This window comes from Balaenoptera musculus, chromosome 10, assembly GCF_009873245.2.
Source record: "Balaenoptera musculus isolate JJ_BM4_2016_0621 chromosome 10, mBalMus1.pri.v3, whole genome shotgun sequence".
NCBI classification, from domain to species: Eukaryota; Metazoa; Chordata; class Mammalia; order Artiodactyla; family Balaenopteridae; genus Balaenoptera; species Balaenoptera musculus.
This window is the reverse complement of record NC_045794.1, coordinates 4,707,309-4,731,054: the sequence shown is the minus strand read 5'-3', so window position 1 is coordinate 4,731,054 and position 23,746 is coordinate 4,707,309. Positions and strand designations below refer to the sequence as shown.

The 23,746-nt window shown below is 50.5% G+C and overlaps 1 protein-coding gene and 1 long non-coding RNA gene across 5 annotated transcripts in view; one reads left to right on the top strand and one right to left on the bottom strand.

The window, feature by feature from the left end:
- The window catches only part of KCNA6 (potassium voltage-gated channel subfamily A member 6), a 38,126-nt gene extending 14,643 nt beyond the window's left edge, over window positions 1-23,483 (bottom strand). Inside the window, exons 1-2 of one of the 4 annotated variants that reach the window (XM_036867371.1) lie at window positions 18,704-23,483; window positions 46-168 (exon numbers count right to left, since the gene is read on the bottom strand). In XM_036867371.1, coding sequence (XP_036723266.1) covers window positions 21,807-23,390 — 1,584 coding nt within the window. In that variant the 5' untranslated portion in view covers window positions 23,391-23,483 and the 3' untranslated portion in view covers window positions 46-168; window positions 18,704-21,806. Of the gene's footprint in view, window positions 1-45; window positions 169-14,956; window positions 15,033-15,192; window positions 15,276-16,974; window positions 17,057-18,703 lie in introns of those variants that run through there. The other 3 variants (XM_036867374.1, XM_036867372.1, XM_036867375.1) reach the window with 3 other exon arrangements.
- On the top strand, window positions 2,012-14,894 carry LOC118902725. Its single transcript, XR_005021599.1, has 3 exons — window positions 2,012-2,255; window positions 12,128-12,199; window positions 14,810-14,894. It is a non-coding gene; the product is annotated as an uncharacterized LOC118902725 (long non-coding RNA).
- Window positions 23,484-23,746: the final 263 nt, after the last annotated feature.

Below are 23,746 nucleotides of genomic sequence, written 5' to 3'. Positions count from 1 at the left end.
GAGACCTCAACGCTAGTGAGTAGGAGAGGCGGGATTTGAACCTACCAGGTCTGAGGCTGCATCCGTGCTCTCCCCACGAAGCCCTCACAAGGCGCCAGGCGACTATGACTCCTCAGAGCCGGAGCTACCGCACGCTTTCAGAGGAGATTCGTTGTAGAGGCATTGTGTCTTAGGTAAGAGAGAAAGTGAGTTAACACTTTAGACTTCAGACCCAGCTCTGTTACAAAGTAGCCACCAAAGCCATGTGGCCTTGGGCTGATCAAGTAATATCTCTGGACCTCAATAGACATTTCTCCAAAGAAGATATACAGAGGGCCAACAAACACATGAAAGGATGCTCAACATCACTAATCATTAGAGAAATGCAAATCAAAACTACAATGAGGTGTCACCTCACACCAGTCAGAATGGCCATCATCAAAAAATGTACAAACAATAAATGCTGGAGAGGGTGTGGAGAAAAGGGAACCCTCCTGCACTGTTGGTGGGACTGTAAATTGATACAGCCACTATGGAGAACAGTATGGAGGTTCCTTAAAAAACTAAAAATAGAATTACCATACGACCCAGCAATCCCACTACTGGGCATATACCCTGGAAAAAACATAATTCAAAAAGAGTCATGTACCACAATATTCATTGCAGCTCTATTTACAATAGCCAGGACATGGAAGCAACCTAAGTGTCCATCGGCAGAGGAATGGATAAAGAAGATGTGGCACATATATACAATGGAATATTACTCTGCCATAAAAAGAAACGAAATTGAGTTATTTGTAGTGCGGTAGATGGACCTAGAGTCTGTCATGCAGAGTGAAGTAAGTCAGAAAGAGAAAAACAAATACCGTATGCTAACACATATATATGGAATCTAAAAAAAAAACAAAAAATGGTTCTGAAGAACCTAGGGGCAGGACAGGAATAAAGACACAGATGTAGAGAATGGACTTGAGGACACGGGGAGGGGGAAGGGGAAGCTGGGATGAAGTGAGAGAGTGGCATGGACATATATACACTACCAAATGTAAAACAGATAGCTAGTGGGAAGCAGCCGCATAGCACAGGGAGATCAGCTCGGTGCTCTGTGACCACCTAGAGGGGTGGGATAGGGAGGGTGGGAGGGAGATGCAAGAGGGAGGAGATATGGGGATATATGTATATGTATAGCTGATTCACTTTGTTACACAGCAGAAACTAACGCAACATTGTAAAGCAATTATACTCCAATAAAGATGTTTAAAAAAAAAATGAGAAAGGGAAGCTGGATGATGGGTCAGACCCCTTCCAGCTCTCATGGCTGGGAGGTTTTCCATCTCTTCCACCGAGAGACTAGCCCAGACCAAACTAGGGCCTTCTGTCTCAACTCACGGCTTCCTGGAAAGAGGCTCAGGGGGGTAACAGTGAGGGGCCCTTGGACCCACTAATAACCATTCTCTCTGATGACACCCAACCAGAACGGTAAAGATTCACCAAGCCAGACATTCCAGGCTCTGGGAAACTACACCTTTGCTTCGTTTTGGGAAAGGAGAGCCTGTCATACACCTCCTCCCTCTTTCCAAATCCTCTCTCCTCTCTCCTGGCAGAAAAAGCTGCACAGAGTTGTTGTATAAGAGCAGCAGGGCAGAGCGGGGGCCCGGCCTTGAGAGCAGAGGACATGCCTTTCCTGAAAGTTGGTCCTTGGGGATCAAAAGTCGTGAGGACATTAATTGACCCTCCACACCAACCCTCCAAAGCAATTAACCTGCGGTGGGCAGGCCGGGGAGAGAGAAAGAAGGGCACTCCGAGGGCGTCTGCCAGGTGGTGGTGTCACGTGTCGCAAGGCTGCGGAGCAGGTGAAAGGAAGGAGGGGACCTGCACCTGCACCTCCTCCTCCAGGGCAGCACTGCAGCCTGCAGCGCCCAGAAGCCAAACCCCGCCTCCTGCCCACCCCGCCCCCCTCCCTGCATCCCAGGGACCGAGGAGGCAGGATTCTGACACAGAGAGCCTGCAGTCCCTGGGAGCCGGTCCAGGGTACAGCCTGCGCAGGGGTAAAAGGTTTGAACAAGGAGAGGAAGAGGAACGAGAAACAGAGGTCGTTGCTTTGAGTCGGGGGAGAGTTTGAGCCAATAGCTGGTGTGCTGGGCGGGGATGGCAGCAGGCGCTTGCAGGTACCTGCTTCTGTCTTCCTCTCCCTCGCCCACCTTGTTAAGCGCCAGTCCAACCCGGATGTCCAGAGAGGAGACCCACCACGGCAGGGGCTCACAGGAAGGACTCAGGTGGGCCTGAAGGCTGTTCTGGGGGCGGGATGGGAAGGGAGTGGGTGCAGGAGAGAAGCTCTAGTGGTGAAGGGGGAACTGGGATGGGAGGTGACAGCTAGGGAGAAGCGAAGGGGGGGCCCTGGGCAGCTGCTGTGCTGGAGGTGGATCTGCTCACTCCTGCCAAGCGCTAATGCAGAGGATCAGCCGTGAAGGGCTAGGTCTGGGGCTGGGGGTCACACCCCTGTGTCCCTCGGGGCCATTATCTGTCACGTGGGGTGGAGCTTGCGAACAAGATGTGTTGGCACATTTCATGAGGAGGCTTTCTGAGGAGGAAGAGGGGCTGCGGTAGAAGGGATTCAGATGAGAATGAAAAGAAAGAGCCTCCACGCTAGAGAGGCAGCTGGTGGAGGCTGAGATGATTCTCTCCTGGAAGATCCTCGGGGAGGGGAGGCTGCCCTTTCCCAAAGGGCCTGGCAGGACTGGCCTGGGCTGGGCAGGGAACCTCCACTGTGACTGAGGGAGAAGCTGTGCAACCTTGGCCAACTCAGTAAACCTCTGTGGGCCACGGAAAGTTATAAAAATGCCCGCTCTACTGACCTTAGTGGACTGTTGTGAAGTTCAGTTGTGAAAAATCTTTGTAAAATGTCAAGGGCACTTAAATGTGAAGGTGTAAATCATTATCGCCAGAACCTCTTAGACTAGCGGTCCCCCACTGTGGCTACACCCTACGATCTCTTGAGAAGCTTTGTAAAAAATGTTGCTCCTAGACCCCATCCTAGATCAATGATTCAAACTGGGCTGGAGCAGGAAGGGGTTAAGACAGCAGAGGGGGCAGGAAGTGATACTTTTTAAAAAGCTTCTCAGGTGATTCTGAAGCCCTGGCAAGGTGGAGACCCACCACCTAAGACCTCCCCAGGCTTCCTGAAGATCATCACGTAGTGCACACGTATTAGAGAGGCTGATCCTCGGCTTCTCCCAGATCTCCTGCATCAGAATTTCCAGGAAGACAGGCAATCTCTGTATTGAACACGCAATAAGGCCACCTGGACCCTCATTCTATGATAAGTCTGTCGATTCCCTCCTTCCCTGCAGAATGAATAATCACACCCGCGGGTATCACGCTGCTCTAGACAGTGTGGGCGGAGCTGCTCTGGGAGGGGACATGCCCTCCTCGAGGCACGTGTACAGACGTGTTTCTGGGACAGGGTCGTGCTAGACAGCACATCCCATCCCATGCCTGCTCCACTGGGATGACAGCCCAATTATAACGTGACAAATGTCCCAGCCATAAAGGCTGAGAACCTTAAGGAAAGGAGGACACCATGATGAGTTATCCGTAATAATAACACCCATTAGCAGGGTTTTATTGTTTTGTCGATAGATGTCCAGGCTTTTCTGCTCCACACTCTCTCTGATGGCTCTGTTCCATTCCTAAGGTCATACAAGCGCGTGCGCGCACACACACACACACACACATGCACACAAATGCAGGGGTGAAGAGGATTCAAGTAGCGGGGGACTCACACCCGGCAACCGTGCTACTTGGGGACGTGGCTGGTGTAGAATCACGTGATGCAGATGACCTTAGGACCAATGGCGCCCTGGGGATCGTTCCCCATCTCACGGGGGCAGTATTAGCATCACGGTTGAGAGCAAGGATGCTGGAGCCAGACTGCCTGGGGTGCAATCCTACCCCCCCACTTTCTAGCCGTGCGATCCTGGACCAGTGGCTCCCCTAGGCCGGGGATGCTTACAGCGCTGCCGGGTGAGCGACTGAGTCAGCACACGCGAAGCTCATAGAAATGCGGCTGCACACACTGCGCTGGGGACGTGTCTGCTGCTCTTAATTATCGTTGTTTCTGTTGTTGTTTTATGATAGGTGAGGAAGCTGAGGCCAAGAAAATAATTTGCTCCATTTATTCATACCGCTTGACCCTTGTAGGAACACAACCTAAGGAGACAGTCATAAATGTGAACACTTATCTATAGGGAAAATGTTCACTGTAGCATCATTTAGAACAAAAAGCTAGAAAACAACCTGAATGTCCCACAGTAAGGGATAGGTTACCTAAATGATGGTGCACCTATGTGATGGTTATATAATAATTGCATGAGAGGGACTTCCCTGGTGGCGCAGTGGTTGAGAATCCGCCTGCCAATGCAGGGGACACGGGTTCGAGCCCTGGTCCAGGAAGATCCCACATGCCGCGGAGCAACTAAGCCCATGCATCACAACTACTGAGCCTGCGCTCTAGAGCCCGTGGGTCACAACTACTGAGCCTGCGCTGTAGAGCCCGTGCTCAGCAACAAGAGAAACCACCGCAATGAGAAGCCCGCACACCGCAACAAAGAGTAGCCCCCACTCGCCGCAACTAGAGAAAGCCCATGGGCAGCAACGAAGACCCAATGCAGCCAAAAATAAATAAATAAATTTATTTAAAAAATAATTGCATGAGAAAATTAGAGACATAACATGGAGGGTTTTTTTTAATGAAACACAAAATGGTCTCAACAGAGATACAGATGCAGAGACAGAGCTAGTCTGGAAGAAAAACCCAGTAAAATACCGACACTGAAAGTCTCTGGTTGTGGGATTAGGGATACTTTCATTTTCTTCCTTATATTTTTCTGAATTGTACTAATTTTCCATAATGAGCAGATACTATTTTTAAAGTCAGTAAATAAAATGTTTGTTTCAAGCCATTTGCTCAAGGTCAGACAGTATACTCGGAGCCCACATGGGCTTTCTCTGTCTGCGGCCAGGGTTCTGCTGCTTCGTCAGGCTGCACCAGCAGTAGGAAAGGAAACTAAATGGATGAAGATGATGAACAAACACCAAAAGGCACCAGGACCTGATGCGCCCGTGCAGGACTGGGACCCAGCTCGTGGGAACCCTGGCCCCGATGTGCAGCCCCAGCTCCCGGGGCAGAGCTGGACAGGCCTTACTATTTAGAACCACTGCACAGCTCAGTGGGACCATCCCAGCATACAATCCAACGCCTGCCCTTGGGGTTTCCCAGAAATGGAAAGAGCCAGCTTCTACTTTGAAGATACCAGAGAATTGTACCAACTTTTCTTTGCTTTGTCTTTTCTACAGGCTCCCTCTTCAACTGGGGAGCCAGAGACCCAGAGGATATAGGTCGGCAGCCCTGCTGGTCTGCATCCCCTGCTTTTCCATAATATAGAAGCATATCTCTGTGCCCAATGTTTTTCCAGTCATAAAGCCAAGGTGCTGACACAGCCAATACCGAGGAATGTTTATTTGATACTTTGAAATTTAAAAGCTCTGGAAATCACTGAATAACTAAGATAGACTTCATCTAAGAAAAATAGGAAAGAAGGGAGGGAAGGAGGGAAGAGGGAGAGAGAAAAAGTAAGAGAAAAGCAGAGGGAAGAGATTTATCATACTTGGTATCACATAAAAAATTAAGACATTGCTTTCAAAACTTTGCTATAATCTGCTCAGTATATTTTTAAGTGTTAAGTTCTGATCTTGTAAAATAAGAGACTGGAGTAGATAAACTCTGAAGTTAAATAATTCTATATAAAGTTGAAATTTTAAGTTAACTCCAGCTCTCTTTTTAAAAGATCACTCTGGTGGTAAAAGCCAAGCAATAAAGTTTGCCAAGTTATGGAGGGAAGCAGCTGTACATTTAATGAACAGGCTTGAGCAACCATAGAATTTTCAAGCAAAAGCTCAAAAATTGTCTAATGCAACAACCTCACTATACAGACGAAGAGACCAGGACACAGGATAATACCAATAGCTAATACCAGCCCAGTGCCAGGTGGGCAGCTTGCTCAGGGTCACAGCAAGTTAGCGACAGACCCAGAATTAAATGATTCCCGCCTTCCCCACAATCCACTTGTTCTGACTCTTGGTGCATTTAAAGATGAAAGAAACAATCAGTCATCAGAAACTCCTCCTCACAGCCCAAGCTGTCCAGAGAAGGAGCAGATACAAAGGCGACAGCAGGTCAAGAGCAACCATAGCCTCTTTCCTTTTGCCTCTGAGCACGGAAGGGAAAGCATGGAAGAATCTCATCCTGGACCGGCTGGTAGAGGAGCAGACAAGGGCATCAGACCTCTCCTGGGATGAGCAGAGAAGAGTCAGAGGTAAGGATTCCTCGGGAACAAAGAACGCCTAGCAGAAAGAGCTTCCCAGAGGACTTAACACCCCAGCACCGGGGGAACCCAGTGCAACTGGGAGGGACCAACGCCTGCAGTGCCTCAGGAGACAGCAAGAGTGTGTCGAACTTGAAAACGGTATTTAGGAAAATGGAAGAGAAGACTCTAACCCTGGTTACTTAGAGCTCACTGCTAGTGTTTCTTTATGTCTTGCTTTGATGGCAAATAAGATTTCATAAATAGGATAAGTAGTAAAGGCTATACTTGGAAGTTTCCATTAAAAGGCCTGGTTTAGTTGGAAGAGTGCTTGTGAATAGAAATGCATGTCCTAGAAGAGCTGGGACCTGAACTCATGACTTCCTACCACAGGCAAAGGCCTTTTCCTCTTCCTGAAAAAACTCAGGATCTTTCCAGAGTGCCTGCTGCATGTTGGAAGCATTATGCAGAGAAGGAGACATTTTCTGAATCTTCGTTATGCCAGGCACTAAACCCTGAGTATAAATCTTGTCTCCTTCACTTCCTAGCTGTGGGATTGTAGGCAAGTTACTTCACCTCTCTGAGCCTCGGTTTCCTCATCTGTAAAATGGGGATAATGATGGCCACCTCATAGGGTCAGTTGTGCACAGAGACATCATTTGGAAAAAAAAAAGAAATGTATGTCCTAATCTTTGGTTTGGTTAACAACATGCATGGAAATCGGGCTGCTAGCACCATAAGACAGCACTGTTAAGTCAGTCTGCCATCTGGCGAAGTGTATCTGAAGTATGGACACTTGCAGGCAAAGTAGAACAGCAACTCCAAATCTAACAAACAAGAACCACTCTTACAGTTATTTTTCTCAAAGACTTCTACTTAAGAAGAAGGTCAGCAGGGGAGAGAATGTCTTCTTCCACATTATTCAGAGCCTTATCGGATCACTGATTCTATAAGCCTCTTCACAAACTCAAGAGGAGTGTGGAAAACTTTAAGAGGGTTGATAAGAAGCTACCCAACAGTCCATTTGAGAAAACCTTTAAGGGCTGAGGTTTCATAGACTCCAATACATCACCAGGAGTTTTAGATCTCTGAGTTTCTCAAAATATATTCCTTGGATTACAGTTTTTGTGGGACATGAATAGAAGTCCCCCCGCCGCCACAAAAGAGGTGGAGCTTCCGTAGTAAAAAAAACCAATTTAAACAGTACTGGTTTAAGAAGTGAAATAGGTTTATTTGCTGCAGGACTTCTCAGAGCCTTTAATCTGCACATATGCCTTGTGTATCTCCAAGAGGCAGCATTTCTGAAACAGACGTAGTGCCCAGGGAGTCTTTTCCCACGGGAATGTCATTAAGGACTAGTGCTCTCCAGATCACAGCTCGAGGAAGTGGCAAAAGATGCTATTCTAGGTAATATGGGCAGTATTCATTTCAGTAGAAGACAAAATGGGAGGAAGGAAGTTTAAAGTACCACAGGAGATGTGTAACTGAGATAGGAGAAAAACATCCCGACAACAAAGGTTGCGAAGCTCAAACACATGTCCTTGAGGGGGTCTAGGTTATGGATCCTCTTTGGGGGTGTTTCAGAAGAGGCCTGGGATAATTAAGAACTCACTCGAATTCAGGGCAGAGTAGTGGATTCCCTAACTTTTGGAAGTCTCTTCCTGCTCAATTATTCCACGTCATTTTGTCTTACTCTCTACTTATTCATCATGAAATGAGTTCAGCTGACTTCCCTGTAAATTAAACACATTCCTGAAATGCTGTGTGTAAAAAAAATACATTCTCTGTAAACTGAGTCATATTTTCCACCTGCTTGTGTTGTAATTCCAAAGAAGAACGTCGCTCGACCCCAAACACTTCACTAAAGGCATATTTATGAGCTGCTGGGCACTCAAGGAAGCATCCACCTGGGCCCAGAAGCCAGGCAAGTAACGAGCTGAGATACACGATCTTTCCACACTCACTCACACGTTCAGTTAATTCCTAAGTGAGTTGGAAGTTCCCACTGCTCCCAGGGATTCTGAACGGATAAGTCGCTTCATTGCTTATGTTCTTTTTAAAGGAATTTATCAGAATCCTTGGATATTCTCTTTCGCTGGCTTTTTTGGCATGGAAGCAGTTTTCAAGTCTAACGTGGCATTAAGCCCCTTTACGTGAGTCACCTCTGTGACAGCCAAGTATCTGATGATTGAATAGCTGAATCGTGGTCAGGGTTAGGTCAGGAAGTCTAAATCTGCAAAGTGAGAGAAACTATTATATATCTCCCAAAGGACTGATTTACGAAAGCTTTGAGTGGTTTCCACTGGTTCTAAAGTTTGGACAATTTTCAGAGGCTTGTTGCTGCCTCAGCACCCCACTGAACAAGGGAAAGAAGAAAGAGACCATGGAAATAATAACGCTCTCTGATTGGATGCTTGCTACATGCCAAGCTGTGTGATGCACCTTGGTTAGCACTATCTCATGAAATTCTACCAGCCACCATGAGGGATGCTACCACATTCACGGTCCGATTTTACAGAGAAGGAAACCAAAGCTCAGAGAGGTTCCCAAAGTCCCCAAGGCCACAGAGCTGCACAACCGGAGGGTGGTGGCAGCAGTGGGTGCGGACTCCCAGGTTGGCTGGCATCCCCGCTTCCTACTTGGTTAGAGAAAACAAGAGAAACTAGGGGCTCAGAACTGTGTCAGCGCTCCCATCCCGCCTCTCCTGACACGGCGATAGGCACGCAAAACGCAGTGCTGCGCGCTGGCAGACTCAGTACCTCGAGAGCCAAAATGCAGTGAGAAAGAGAGGAAAACGGTAAAGAGTCTCTTAGAGTTCTCACTTTTGAACATACATTTTGAAAAATATACCCTACTTCTGCTAACGCACAGAAGGGCTCTTCCTTTCTCAGATCTGGTCAGCGATCCCCACCCTTTCTAATACCAGAGCATTCCTTTTCCCACCACTGCAGGAAGGAATTAGGATGGTAGGAAGTATGCCACAAACTAGTTGAGGTTCATTTTTCTGTAGACTAGGTATTCTCATGTAAATTTAGCTATACTGTGATTTTTTTTAATGTGAAAAGGCCCCCTTCTATTGAAAACACCTCTGATAGGAAGTGAGTCTATTATTTTTTTTTTTAATTTTATTTATTTTTATTTTTGGTCGCGTTGGGTCTTCGTTGCTGTGCACGGGCTTTCTCTAGTTGCGGCGAGCGGGGGCAACTCTTTGTTGCAATGCGCGGGCTTCTTATTTTGGTGGCTTCTCTTGTTGCAGAGCACAGGCTCTAGGCTCAAGGGCTTCAGTAGTTGGGGCATGTGGGCTCAGTAGTTGTGGCTCGGGGGCTCTAGAGCGCAGGCTCAGTAGGTGTGGCGCACAGGCTTAGTTGCTCCGTGGCATGTGGGATCTTCCCGGACCAGGACTTGAACCCATGTCCCCTGCATTGGCAGGGGGATTCTTAACCACTGCGCCACCAGGGAAGCCCCGAGTCTATTATTTTTATACGTGTGTGCATGCGCGCACACACACACTCATGGCAAAAACAGCAACTTTAGAAGTGAGTCTATTGGAAAAAGTGAGGCAGACAAGCATTAAGATGGAAGGCCATGATGGATTTCCTTTAGGCCTAACCTGATTTCATTTTTTCCACACTCCTGGAAACGGTAAATATTTTGGGGGAAGGGGAAAGAAAAGGGTTACAGCATCCTTTTTTTTTTTTTTTTTAATATATACTCTTGCAGCTGATTTTTTTTTCTTTTTTTAAATTTTATTTATTTATTTTTATTTATTTATGGCTGCGTTGGGTCTTCGTTTCTGTGCGAGGGCTTTCTCCAGTTGCGGCGAGTGGGGGCCACTCTTCATCGCGGTGCGCGGGCCTCTCACTGTCGCGGCCTCTCTTGTTGCGGAGCACAGGCTCCAGACGCGCAGGCTCAGTAATTGTGGCTCACGGGCCTAGTTGCTCCGCGGCATGTGGGATCTTCCCAGACCAGGGCTCGAACCCGTGTCCCCTGCATTGGCAGGCAGATTCTCAACCACTGCGCCGCCAAGGAAGCCCTACAGCATCCTTTTAAACTTGGGTTTTCAGCAGTGAAAGCTGTCCCCAGTGAGGGATGACCACCGTGAAATCTACCCCTCTCTTGGAATCCTGAGGATTTGGGGCTGACTGTAACTCAGAATGCTTTTGAGACTCTCCACTTGAATTCTAGCCCTGAAATACTGTAATGAAATTATACACATAAAGCAATGAAAAGAGGAGAGACTTTCTTATCTGTCTCCCAAAGCGATATAATGTTGGACATGATTCCAACTCTACAATTATTTAACTTTCGGCTAGTAAATCTCACAGACATGAGCGTTCCCCTGGGAGCTGAAACTCGCTGGGAAGAATCTCAGAAGAGGGGCAAGAAGGGATCTGGGGCTGACCGTGGGTGGGGTCGTGATGTCGCAGACAGCTGACAGATGCAGAGCCCGTGCTGCGGGGCCTATGATGACCCCGGAAAGCCACGTGGTCCCACTTTAGGAATGCCTGCTCTCAGTTCTCTCCAGTCCCAGCCAGCAGGCATGGGGGACGCCTCGTTATCTGACGTCAGGAAGTCATCTTCAAATCGGTAATATCTAAACACCGCAGTTTGCCTTTTTCTCATTTTTATCATTTTAGACGGAAATCCTTAATTGTTTCACACATCTCCCTGCTTACGTAATTGGACAGCGCACATAACTTTTTTTCTTCCAGATTGAATGGTTTTATTGCAGTAATTCTAACATCGGGTGCTGAGCGCCTACACAAGGGTGATGGCAGAGAGCCCCAGGGGACAGAGGCCGTGTTGTATTTATACGTTGCCTCAGTGTATTCTTGATCGCTCCGAGGCCCCCTGCCCTCCTGCAGCCACATGACTGTCTCTCGTCTGGAGCTGTGACTGTCTCCTCTCTCGCTGCCAGCCCTCGCCTCCATCCCCACTGTCTGTGTCTGACAACCACCCTCCTCCCGCCCCCACCTAACAGTCCGCTGTGACTCAGTGCAACGCGATCCCACAGGAGGGCTTCCGAGGGCGGCCACACACGCCAGAGTCCACCGGTCACCAGATGAAGGAGGCCGGCTGGCACCTGTCCCTGCACAGGGCACCCGTTCCGTCTCTGGTGTTCCAACCTGCGGTGGAAATGCACACGTAGGGAGATGTCTTCCTCCTACAAGGAATCCAAGGCTGTGGGCACAGTGCAAGCGACAGGGGCCCCAGCCTCCGTAGGCACCTGGCAAGAGCACCCGGCCCTTCCAAAGGGACTGAGGTTGAAAAACTGAAACACAGGACCAAGGAGACCAGACCTGTTGTTTTTCAGAAGATAACAAATATCCAGGTCTGCATGTGAAATCTTCCAACTTTCCCTGTATTTTGTTTCATTTTTTTATTCTTCCCACCTTTATGGAAATGTAATTGTCATGTCCAATATTTCTTAGTGTCTCATCATATTTGGCCCACACATTACCGATTTAGGACATCTGGTCAGGAGTAACCTGCAGAGTCTCAGGTTAGGCGCTTTGCGATAGCTGTCTGGAATGCTGCACAGACATTTAGCATGACCCGTCCTCTAAAGCAGAGAGCAGTCCTGCACAGGCCACAAGCTTTTTTCCCCAGCACACCAGACTTTTGTCTCTTCCCAGCGATGCCAAATTGCCTTAAAGCAGCCGGCGAGCATCCGTCTGATTTATGGCTCAGCTACCATGGCCTCTGGAAACTTGGTTCTTCCTGCCCCTAGTCCTGTGATTTATAAGTGATCTGTAACCCAACGGTAACTTCTCTTTCTCTCCCAGGGCAACAAAAGGCAGAGAAGAGCCTAGAAGAGGATTTCTGTTTCCCAGGGCATCAGAAGTCGGCACTGCTGGGTAAGAAGCCAACCTTCTGTATTCCTTCCTTCCTCTATAAAATACAGAAGTCTCAAATAACCTCCAGCTTTCCTGGTTTCTAATCTAAGACGGTTTCCTACAGCCCTGTCACTAAATTTAACAGAAAAAGTGAAGCCCTAAAAGGTTAAGGAACCTCTGCCTCAGTGAGATTAGATGCCAGAGACCGTACACAAACCTCTTTTTCCCTGTGCAAAAGTACCTTTGGTCCGCACTAGGGTAACACTTGAAGGTCCTTCCTTCAAAATCCAGGAGCTGGTTGTCTGATTAAGGATTTCTTAGCTTGGCCTGCTGCCTCTGCCCCCTGGAAAGTCAGGGGAGAGAGATGAAATTCAAACGCACTCATTCCATGTCCTCCTGGACAGCCCTGCTGAGGAGTTTGGTTGGGTGGGAAATGAATAAAGTTTTTTTTTTTAATGTTTAAATAATCCTTAGGTTTCCATTTTCCATAGAAAAATATACTTGCATTGGAGTCAGAAAACATTGAGTTCTGGGCTCAGCTCTGCCCCGATTGCCTGTGTGACCATAGGTCAGTCACTCCTCTTGTCCGCATCAGACCCCTCCTTCATGAAGGGGGGCGTTTATGACCCCTCCCAGCTCTCTCATCTGTCCATCTGTGACCCTGGATACTACCCTACCCAATATGCCGGTGCTCATGGGATGGGGTTGAGTGAGACTCTGCATCGTATTTGGTTGGAAACCAACAAAAAAAGATTACCGGTATATCCACCATATTCTTACAAGACATATTCAGATTACTTTCTCTGTATTAAGTGATATCTTAAGTGGTATTTATTTAAAGAGATTCTGCTGTGAATCTTTTAGGAAAAGAGCCTTCTAGTTAAAAAGCTTGCTATCCTGAGTCTATTTTTATGTCATATTTCATATCAATGTTGGTTTCAGAGAACAAAACTGCAGTCAACTGGGACCCCCTTTCTTTGAGGCGCAGGTGGCTGGTCACCCCAGGTTGCTGGTCAGTGTCACTGAGGCCCGCTCGGCTGCCTGGCAGAGGGGAGAACGGGGCTCTGCTGAGAGCGTCTGGCCTGCTAAACCCTTTCCCTTGCAGCCTCGTGACAACCAAGTGGGGCAAGTGGAATCTGCTTCCTTATTTTGCAGATGGCAAAGCAGAAGACTGGAGAGGTTTAAACGAGGTGCAGCTAACAGACAGTGATTCAGACCCAAGTTCTCTGACTCCAAAAGCAAGGCAGCTCTGAATTCAGGATGGGGAAGGCAGTGTCCCACGGGACACTGCGGTGGCTGTGGGAATGAGCTGAGGGTGCGTACGGCGTTCTGGCCCGAGTCAGGACCCCCAGTGCAGCACCGGCCCTTCAGCCACAGCGGAAGCAGAGGGAGACCCACGGGAGTCAGGGAAGCAGCGTCTTCCGACTCCGGGGTCTCCTGTACTCTCTGCCTGAAAGGAAGACAGGGCAGCTGGAAAACAGCCGAGCAATGTCAGCGGGTACCCCACCGGCAAAGGGGAAAGGGCGCAGTGGGACATGAAAGAGGGATGCTGAGGGCGAGGACCGGGGGAAGCGGGATTTTGAAAGCCGCTAGAGCAATGGATGAAAACTCAGCCGGGTCCAGCTTCTGGGTTCCGTCCCGAGGATTAACCGTGAGGCCCTGCATTTGTCCCAAGGAGGAGGATGGGAGGAAGTGTGTGAGGAAGGCTGTAGGAGAGTGACCCGCCGAGGATGCTAAAACGTGAGGGGAGGAGAGCAGTGATGGAGTGAGGCAAGGCCCTCTAGAAAGATGTAGATGCAGCTCCGTGCCTTCAGAGCCCCAGGAAGAAAAGAGCATAGGATGCTTGCTGGTTTTCCATCACAAAGACAAACTGGCATGTAAATAAAAGCCTATGGGGGACTTCCCTGGTGGTCCAGTGGTTAAGACTTCGCGTTTCCAGTGCAGGGGGCCCAGGTTCAATCCCTGGTCAGGGAACTAAGATCCCACATGTCGCACGGCACGGCCAGAAAAAAAAACAACAAACAAACGAACAAAAAACAGCCTATGTACACATTTAGGAACCACGAATTCATTCTCTCTTTTTGTTTAGTACCGATCAGACCCTTACTGCGTTCTGTTCATTACATCTCCCCTGAGGGCGATGGACCACAAGGAAGCCGGATGCCCTCGAACCTGCCCTCTGAGCCTCAACTGTCTGATCTGCCAAAGAGGAAAACAATGCCTAGCCTTCCCACTGCATTTAGTTGTTGAAGGATAACAGCACTGATCATGATTCCAACCTCTGGGTCGTGCTCAGAGATGGCTGCCCATCACACTGTGGACATAGGGTTACAGGGTGTCACATATCACCTAAACATTGTACCCATATTAACTCATCTAACCCTCAAAACAGCCCTGTGAGACTGGCTCCATCATGCCCCCATTTTACAGAGAAGGAAACTGAGGCACAGAAGGTTTCAGAACTTGGTCTACATCACCCAGCAGGTGAGTGGCAGAGGCGGGATCTCAACCCAGAAGATCTGGCTCCAGAGTCCAGGCTCCCAACCTCTGTTACATGACACGACGTCTGAAAGGACTGAACGTGTTCGAGATGCTTCTTTAAATGAATGGCGCCATTCTCCTTCCTGTCAGGACCACTCCCACGGGAGAGGATGGATTCCCCGGAGGAGGTGGCACCGCAGCCTCAGATCCACAACGTCACTGGCCGGTGTCAGCCTCCGGGAGGAGAAAGAAGGCATGGTCCCGGCCCCTCCTGGCCGCGGGACTGTCTTCCTGTGTTTTTTTTTCCAAAGCACAATGTCTCTGCTGCCAAGAGCGGGTTTGTCTGTCTCCTGGAAACCACGGTTGTCAAGTCCTGGGAGCGAGAGCAAGCGCGTCAAAAATAGCAGCGCCGCAGACAGCGCGGCTGCAGGCTCCTTGGAGATGTTGGTTTCACTCTCGCCAAAGAGCCGGGGTCTGTCTGCGTTCCCTGCACCTGTGACAGAGGCCGCTTAAGGCTCCAGGATGTTTCTAGGGCCGGGCAAAGAGTGTCCGCCAGGCGCGGGACAGACTAAAGGAAAAGCCCCTCCACAGTAGCAAGGATGAGGTCGGAGGTGTGCTCAAAAAGAAGAAAAAATTGTCATAGATAAACCATAATGGAAAAGAATATGAAAAAGAATATCTAGATATGTATAACTGACTCACTTTGCTGTGCAGCAGAAATTAACCCAACATGGTAGAGCAACTCTACTTCAATAAAATACATTTTTAAAAAATTGTCATAAACCCCATCAGGGCTAGGCCCCCAACAGGTTAGGTGACAGCCAAGGTGAGACCAGTCTTGACGGCACTTACTAGGGTGTCTGCCTCTTTTTTCTCTCTTGTTCTGGGAACGAGCAGTCACTTGTTTTGGATAACCTTTCCCAAGTGCTCACTGAGAGGTTTCCACTCCTTCTTTAGGGAACCAAGGGGATGGTGACCAAGATAACTAATGAGGACCTGCTGCATAGCACAGGGAACTCTACTCAGTACTCTGTGATGACCTATATGGGAAAAGAATCTAAAAAAGAGTGGATCTATGTATATGTATAACTGATTCACTTTCCTGTACACCTGAAACTAACACAACATTGTAAATAAACTAGACTCCAATAAAAATTTTTAAAAATATATGGGACCAAGGGGTGGTATCAATGCCTTTCTCTAGGAGTTCAGAGCAAGAGGAAGGGAAAGAAATGACCCTCTCCAACCCCACAAGGACCTCGAGCCCAGAACAGGAAAGTGGTTCATCGGGAGACATGGTAACACGAGAGCTAAGAGCCCACCTGTCCTCATGCCCAGTGGTCTGCATCCAGAGGTCCCCTTTCCCGAAAAGCCCTAGGCTCCAGTCTGACTCTGGTCCAAGAGAGCCGCGCACCCCGGGGCAGCCCGGAGTCAAGTGGGATGGAGAGAGGAAATCTTTTGGTTTAAAGAATGGATTTCTTTTCCTTCCCTAAGTGACCTTGACAAGCTAGAATTAGACCAAACTTTGCTTCCCGGGGCAATAACGCACAGTCAAAACCAATCAGAGCCGGCCCGGCGGTCCCAGCCAGATTGTCCCGGGAGGACGGTGTTCCCTGGAAATCTCTCCTGGCATTTCTGGAGAGATGCCGGGGGACAAAACACTGCCAAAAGCGAGGCCTCGGCCAGCGGAGAGAAGGCATGATAAACAGCAGGACCGGAACGTGTCATGTGAGGAAAAGCAGCCAGGGCGGGGGTCGGCGGGTCGTGGTGAAGGAAGGGATTAGCGAGCGGAAGGCAAGTAAGAGCAAGAGAGGAAAGACAGGGACGTCCCTGGTGGGCCAGTGGCTAAGGCTCCGCGCTCCCAGCGCAGGGGCCCCGGGTTCGATCCCTGGTCAGAGAACTAGATCCCACGGGCATGCCGCAACGAAGACCTGGCTCAGCCAAATACATAAATAAATATTTTTTAAAAAAAGAGAGAGAGAGAGCGAGAGAGAGGAATGACATCCCATGAGCACCCTTGGAGGAGGACGAGCTAAGGGGAGACTCTCACCCCTACTTCTTCTGTTTCCTGGAAGCACCACAGCCTGCGGGGCCCCATCAGCGGCTGGAGGGTGGGGACCAGGCCAGGAGAAAAACACCTTGACTCCTGTGTAATTTCTTAAGGAATTCTGAGTTGCCAGGTACAGAGATAAGGTGGAGTTTTCTGCGTTTGTCTGTGAGGTTTTGATTGTTTCTCTTTTGCCAGCAAAGTAGAAACCCCTTGGCGGGGGCGGGGGGGGGGGGGAGGCGAGTTCATTGCCTTCATCCTCTGTCATGAATGAGTCACATCCAACGTGCTTATCCTAGTTCAGGACATGCTAAGCAGGCTCTGCACGGACCAGGAATGGCTTGGCCTGTCTTCAGAGCAAAAAGAAAGGGGCATGTCAGTCCCACAAAGGTTTCATTGTCAAAATTCAAGACAAAAGAAAACAAACAGTTCTTGGCACTGGAAGGGAGGAGCTGGCAGCAACTGCATGAAAGCTCTGAAGTGTCCCCGTGTGGCAGAGAAAACAAACTGTCACTCCATCCTGAATATGCAGTCTGGTCCATCTTTAGAGAGGCTTAACCTCCAGATTTATAAAACCAAATCATCTCCCAGACAAGAGGTGAAACTCTGAGGTTATTAGTCTCATGTCACTTTTTTTTTTTTAACAATTCAGTGACTTTTTTGGGTTGCCTTATAGAGCTGTACAACTGTCACCACAATCCTCTTTTAGAAAATGTCCCTTACCCTCCAAAAGCCGCCTGATATCCTGATGCAGGTGGGAATCAGCCTACACGACCTCCAGCAAGGAGATGCACGAGCCTCCCTACGGACCGGTTGGTGAATCTTAACCCATCATGCCAAGGAGTGTCCCCCGCACCTTGCACCACTGACATGTATGTCCTTTGCTTTTCTTCCGCCTTCAGTGGACAAGAGAGACAGCTCTGAGACCCTTGGAGTGAATTAAGGGCAGTCAGAAGGTCGCCCTTGAATTAAGACTTTTTCTAGTCTAATTCCACTCTATGCCTTCCTCCTAAGCCCTCTCTTCTGTGTTTATTTCACTTTTTCCACTGTGCCATTGTCTTGAACGTTTCTGTAAGCTTGTTAAGGTTGGGGGACCCTTCTTAAGGCCATTTCAAAGTATTTCTCTGAAATGTATTGCTCTCAGGTTCCTTCTCTCTCTCTCTCTCTCCTTCTCTATTTTATCCTTGCAGATTCAAGAAATGTTGTCCGAGACATCTCCTAAACCCACAGCAATCTCACCTTGCTCCAGAAGCTCAGGACTCTGCCCACAGAGGTGAGTACCCTAGGAAAGGATGCTGTACCAAGATGACAGGAAAAAGGGGGGTCCTCCAGCTGGAGAACAACCTTCTGAGCAAACACCCTAGGTCACAGCCGTCTTACAGTCCAAAGGGCAATCTCAGCTGAAATGCCCCAAGGTGCTCCCAGCCCCTGAGAATGTAAGAGAGAGACAGAGAGAAAGATACACAGAGGAGGAAGAAGAGATTCAAACAGCAGATGGGGGAAAATCAGAGATGTGAGAACAAAACAAAAGGCAGAGAGAGTGACACTGAATAGAAGACGGAAAGGGTAAATACAGAGAAAAGGGGGTGATTAGAAGGGGATGGGGGGTGCTTCCCTGGTGGTCCAGTGGGTAAGACTCTATTCTTCCACCAGTGCGGGAGGCTTGGGTTCAATCCCTGGTTGGGGAACTAGATCCCACATGCATGCCGCAACAAAGACCCAGCACAGCCAAAATAAATACATTAATTATATATATATATATATATGAAGGGGATGAAGGAGGGAGGTAGCAGTGTGGGAACAGAAACAGAGAAGGAGAGTAAAGTAGATGCAGACAAAAACACAGAGAGCGAGGTGGCCGCTGAGGAAAGGAAACCAAAGCCATCATCCTCCCCCAAACACACTCTCTCCCGCCCTCTCTCTGCCCCTCCCCACCCCTGTTCTCATTTGGCCTGAAGGACTGAGCCAGAACGAAATTCCCCAACAGGAGAACCTACCTCGGGTGCAAAGACGGCCAGCTGTCCCCTTCTCTCCTGGGGCTGATCTGGCAGGAGGAAATCTCCCACGTCTCAGCCGAGCTTCACAGATCCAGGAAGACCTCTGGGAGCTCCTGTGGGCCCGAGTCAGGTGTAACGATGACCTGAACCCCTCTGCTGGCAGCTGCGAAATCGCCACCCCAGCTGTCACAGCAACACCGGGCACAGATTGTCTCGGCGCTCAGGGAGCAAAATCCCCATCAAGAGGCTCGGAGTCAGAGGGGTTCACTTGGCAGAATCCTTCACAGGAACTAGGTCAGGTCACAGCCTCTCAGTGTTTCTTCCACATCTTAAGATGAACCACCTGTGAAATTCCTCCCAAGCGCTAGACTGTTCCTTGGGAAGAAGGAGCGTCGTTTCTCTGTCTCTCTTGGGGCTGGGCGGAGCCTCTCTCCGAGGATGTGAGTGCTCCACACGTGCTATTACGGATTAAAATGAGTACGACCCTTGGCCGGGCCCAGCTTGACTGCCTCTGGAGAAGCTAGTCCCCTCCAGGGCCATTTCAAACAAAATAATATGGACATTGGTTTAACCAGCAGTTGCTTAGCATTCAAGTTTCTGAAGACTCAGGGGTGGGATGAGGCAGCTTCAATGACTGGGTGGGGAAACCAGGAAGAAAGGTCCAGATGGGAAGCTTTGGGGACCTGCTTCCCCTTCATTTTCCGAAGGTCACGCACCCCTGTCCTAGCCCTAGCAGCCCCTAAAGCCATATGCGAGAGGCGTCCCCCTTTCAGAAGCTGGGAATACGTAGTCTCCTGTTCTCCCTGGCTGCCCAAATCAGAAGATAGAGAGAACAGTCTGGAAGGTTGCTACGGCAACCAGAGTCCCTGGAGAGCCCAGCTCTCCATAAACCCTTTACTTTCGGGCATGCTCTGACTTGAAAAGGAAATGGAGATGAAGATGAGCACATACGTACGTACAGAGACACATGCCTACGTGTGCCAACTTTACCCTCGCCGGGAGCATTCCTTTTGCCTCTGGGTGGGCCTTCTCTTTCCCCCGAACTGCCAGGAGTTAATATTCCAGAAGAGATTTGGAAACCTGGCACTTTATGGCCTCAGAGCAAGTGTCTGAATCATGAGCATCTCCTACTGCATTTCAGGTTTGGAGAAGCCAAGCTCCCAATCAAGATGATGGTGTCTGGCCCTAAAAGGATCCCACTGGATCGCTCCAAAGAGTCTCCTCCTTGCCAAAGGGTAAGAAGAAAGACCAAGGCCCGGTTCAAGAGGCTAGGGAGGGATTTAAAGAGCTAATGGCCCAGAATGGCCTGTGCATGGGCTCTGGATCCAAGGCAGGAACTCTCAGGGGAGGCCTTGCCTATGGGAAATGGGGGAACGTGGTAATGAACTAGAAACCGTTACGGAAGTTCACACATTTGCATAGCGTCATCCCCAGCCTCCCAGATGAGTTCACGGGCCATTCCCCATGAGGTGGGGGTGGGGGGAAGACATGAATGTTCCCATTGAATGGGTGGGGAAACTGAGGCACAAAGAGGGACTGTGGCACCCAAGTTACCCTGTAAAGTGTGGCAACATCCGGACAGTGTCTCTCAAGAAAACCCTCAAGAGGCCGTCCCTCATAAGTTTGCTCTTTGAGAAAAGATTTTTTAAAAAATTCTTATCAAGGAGCCTTAAAGCCTAGTTTATAAAATTAAAAACTCGTTAACAGTCCTTTCGGTTTCTGAACCGTACCCAGGAGAGCTCAGAACAGTGCATCACAGTTGATCAAGGCAACAAATGAATGACAATGTGATGAGGGGACAGAAACAGGGGTTCACAATGGAAGAAGATGACTTGGTCCAGGTGGCACCTTACCAGTGAGAGTTGTTGGCTGCAGCTCCAGGGCCAGAGCAGGAGAATGTTTGTTTGACTCAGCAAAAACCTCTAACAGTGAGGCTGTCAGCAAAGGAATAATGCTTCTTCCTTACTCTAAACCACCTGTCTCATTGCCCACAAAATGGAAAAGAAAAAAAAAAGCCCACGCTAGCATCCAACGTGTGCTTTTACCCGTCTGTGGGTTTAGGCTGGAGTCTGCTTTAGAAAGCCTTCAACAGCAATCCTAAGTCAGACTCCCAGGAAGAAGGGTGGAGGGCTAGAGAGGGTCGGGGGAAGTGAGGGAGAGAAATTTGCAATCAGTAGAAGACTCCTCTGCCCCCCGAGGTGGCACTGTCTCCGTGGCACCTCTCTTCTGGTAAGCGGTCAAGCCAGGTGCTTGATTATATTCAGCCATTTCTCCCAGCTCTGTGGTTCCTCTTTGCCAGTTCCTCTGCACAGGAAGAGTATTTGGCTCTGAGAAGGCACCTTCCTGGAAGCTAGAGAGAGTCAGGGGATCAGAGTGGGGAGAACTAAGTGGAGACCAAAGACTGATGTCTACTGTGCCGGATCACACCTGGAAGAATCCATTGGCCCCTCTGGTCCAGAACTGACTCTCATATCCTCTAAATGGCCAAGTGTAATTGTAGTTTCTCGAATTGCATCCAAGATTAGAGATGAATAGCATATTTTCAGGCTGGGCAGCTGAAGGCTCTCCCAGGGGTCCTCTTCAGGATGACCAGCCAGTGTTACAGGGCGCTGGAGGAAAACAACAGAAGGAGTACTGTTTCTGTCCCCCCGTTTCTGCCGGTTACCATGTGGCCAGAAGCTAAGACAGGGGCATGCCCCAAAGCCACAGATGCTAAGGGGAAAAAGGACCCAAGTATGCCTGGTTTCCATCTTGTCAACGTCGCTCTTCCTAGAGATATTACAAGTCCCAGACATGAAAAATCAGAGTCTTGAGGGAAGGTCAGATGGAAATCTCATCCATGTGACAGAAAATGGGCACGAATGAGTGGCACCGTTAGAATTTCGAAAATGTCACTCAGATGGAGAAACACCTTGGATGCTGCAGGGGTCAAGTAACAAGATTGAGAGTCCAGGTGTGTGGTCCTGGCACCAGCCACTGGGTGTAGGGGAGGGAGTCAGAAAGTCACCTGGAGCTGTGGGGTGCGCGTGGTGGAGAATGAGAAGGAGCCCTAAGGGATGGTTTGCTCAGTGTCTTCCTTCCGTGCAGGCCCGGCCTGCATCCATCAAACTTCAGTGAGCATCCTTTTCTCGGCATATGCCCGATGTGGAGTGGGAAGGTAGCTGGGTCTCCGCTCCCGGGTGGCCTCCGAGAACTCAGGCTTGCCAAGTCCACAGTCAGCTGCCTTCAGGTCCGGGGCCGGCTGCCCACAGGTGACGTGGGTATACTGGCCGTGCTCCTCGTGGTCCGTCTCCCGGTGGTAGAAGTAGTTGAAGTTGGAGACGATGACGGGCACGGGCAGGGCGATGGTGAGGACCCCGGCGATGGCACACAGCGAGCCCACGATCTTGCCCCCCACCGTCATGGGGTACATGTCCCCGTAACCTACCGTGGTCATGGTAACCACCGCCCACCAGAAGGCATCCGGGATGCTGGGAAAGAGCGAATCATCATCGTCAGCCTCTGCGAAGTAGACGGCGCTGGAGAAGAGGATGACCCCGATGAAGAGGAAGAAGATGAGCAGACCCAGCTCCCGCATGGAAGCCTGCAGGGTCTTGCCCAGGATCTGCAGCCCCTTGGAGTGGCGGGACAGCTTGAAGATGCGGAACACCCGGACCAGGCGGATCACTCTCAGGATGGCCAGGGACATGGCCTGCTGCCCGTTCTGGCCGCCGCCTCCACTGGCTGACGGCTGCTCCTGTTGCTGCACCAGCTCGGTGCCCAGGGTGATGAAGTAGGGGAAGATGGCCACCAAGTCGATGATGTTCATGATGTTGCGGAAGAAGGCCGGCTTGCTGGGGCAGGCGGAGAAGCGCACCAGCAGCTCGAAGGTGAACCAGACGATGCACAGCGTCTCCACCAGAAAAAAGGGGTCGGTGAAAAAGGAGCCCCCAAGAGTACTTAGTGGGGATGAGCCCCCTGCCGCCATTCCCCCGGGGGTGATGCCAGGATGAAATGTATAGGAATCGTCTTCATCCTCCTCTTCCTCCTGACTGCCCCGGGACACTGGGGAGACACCACCACCATCGCTTCCGCCTCGACCATCTGCACGGAACTGCGGCAGCGTCTCCAGGCAAAAGATGACGATGGAGATGAGGATGACCAGGACCGAGACGATGGCGATGCCCCGGGCGGGCCCCGAGCTCTCCGGGTACTCGAAGAGCAGCCACACCTGGCGCTGGAAGGGCTGGGAGGGCAGTGGCTTCTCGTCCACGCCACCCTCGGGCAGGCAGCCCTCGTCCTCGCGGAAGGCAGCCAGGGCCTCGTCCCCGAGCTGGTAGAAGCGGATCTCCTCCAAGAAGATGTCCAGCGGCACGTTGACCGGCCTCCGCAGCCGGCCCCCCGACTGGTAGTAGTAGAGGATGGCGTCGAAGCTGGGCCGGTTGCGGTCGAAGAAGTACTCGTTCCTCAGCGGGTCGAAGAAGCGGACGCGGCGGCCGGGGTCCCCCAGGAGCGTGTCGGGGAAGAGCGACAGGGTGCGCAGCTGCGTCTCGAAGCGCAGCCCGGAGATGTTGATGACCAGCCGCTCGCTACTACAGCAGCCGCCGCCGCCGCCGGCCTCCGGGAAGTCTCCGGCATCCTGTTGCTCCCCCTCCGGCCCACGGACCTCCCCCGGCGCCGCCAACGTAAGGGACTTCTCCGATCGCATGTCCCCTCCGCGGTGCGCTCCCCGCCACCAGGACGGCGCCCACGACACGACCTCCCGGGCGCGGCGCCGCCTCCCAGCTCTCGGCGGCGCCTTCTTGTCGGGGTGGGGCTCGCGGTACGACCGCCGTCGGGTCCCTAAGCCCCGAAGCCCTGGTCTTCGCCGGGCTAGGTCTGGGGAGATGACCTGGGCGCGGAGGGTTCGGCTCCGCGCCCCTAGTTATCCGCGCCCGATGCTAGATAGAGCTTGTGGTACCTGGAACCGCAGCCTGGCGCGTGTGCAGCTGGACGCCAGGAAAGAAGCGCGGCTTCGCGCCCCCGCCCCTCCCCAGACTGGGCTCCGGGACGCGGGGGTCCGCC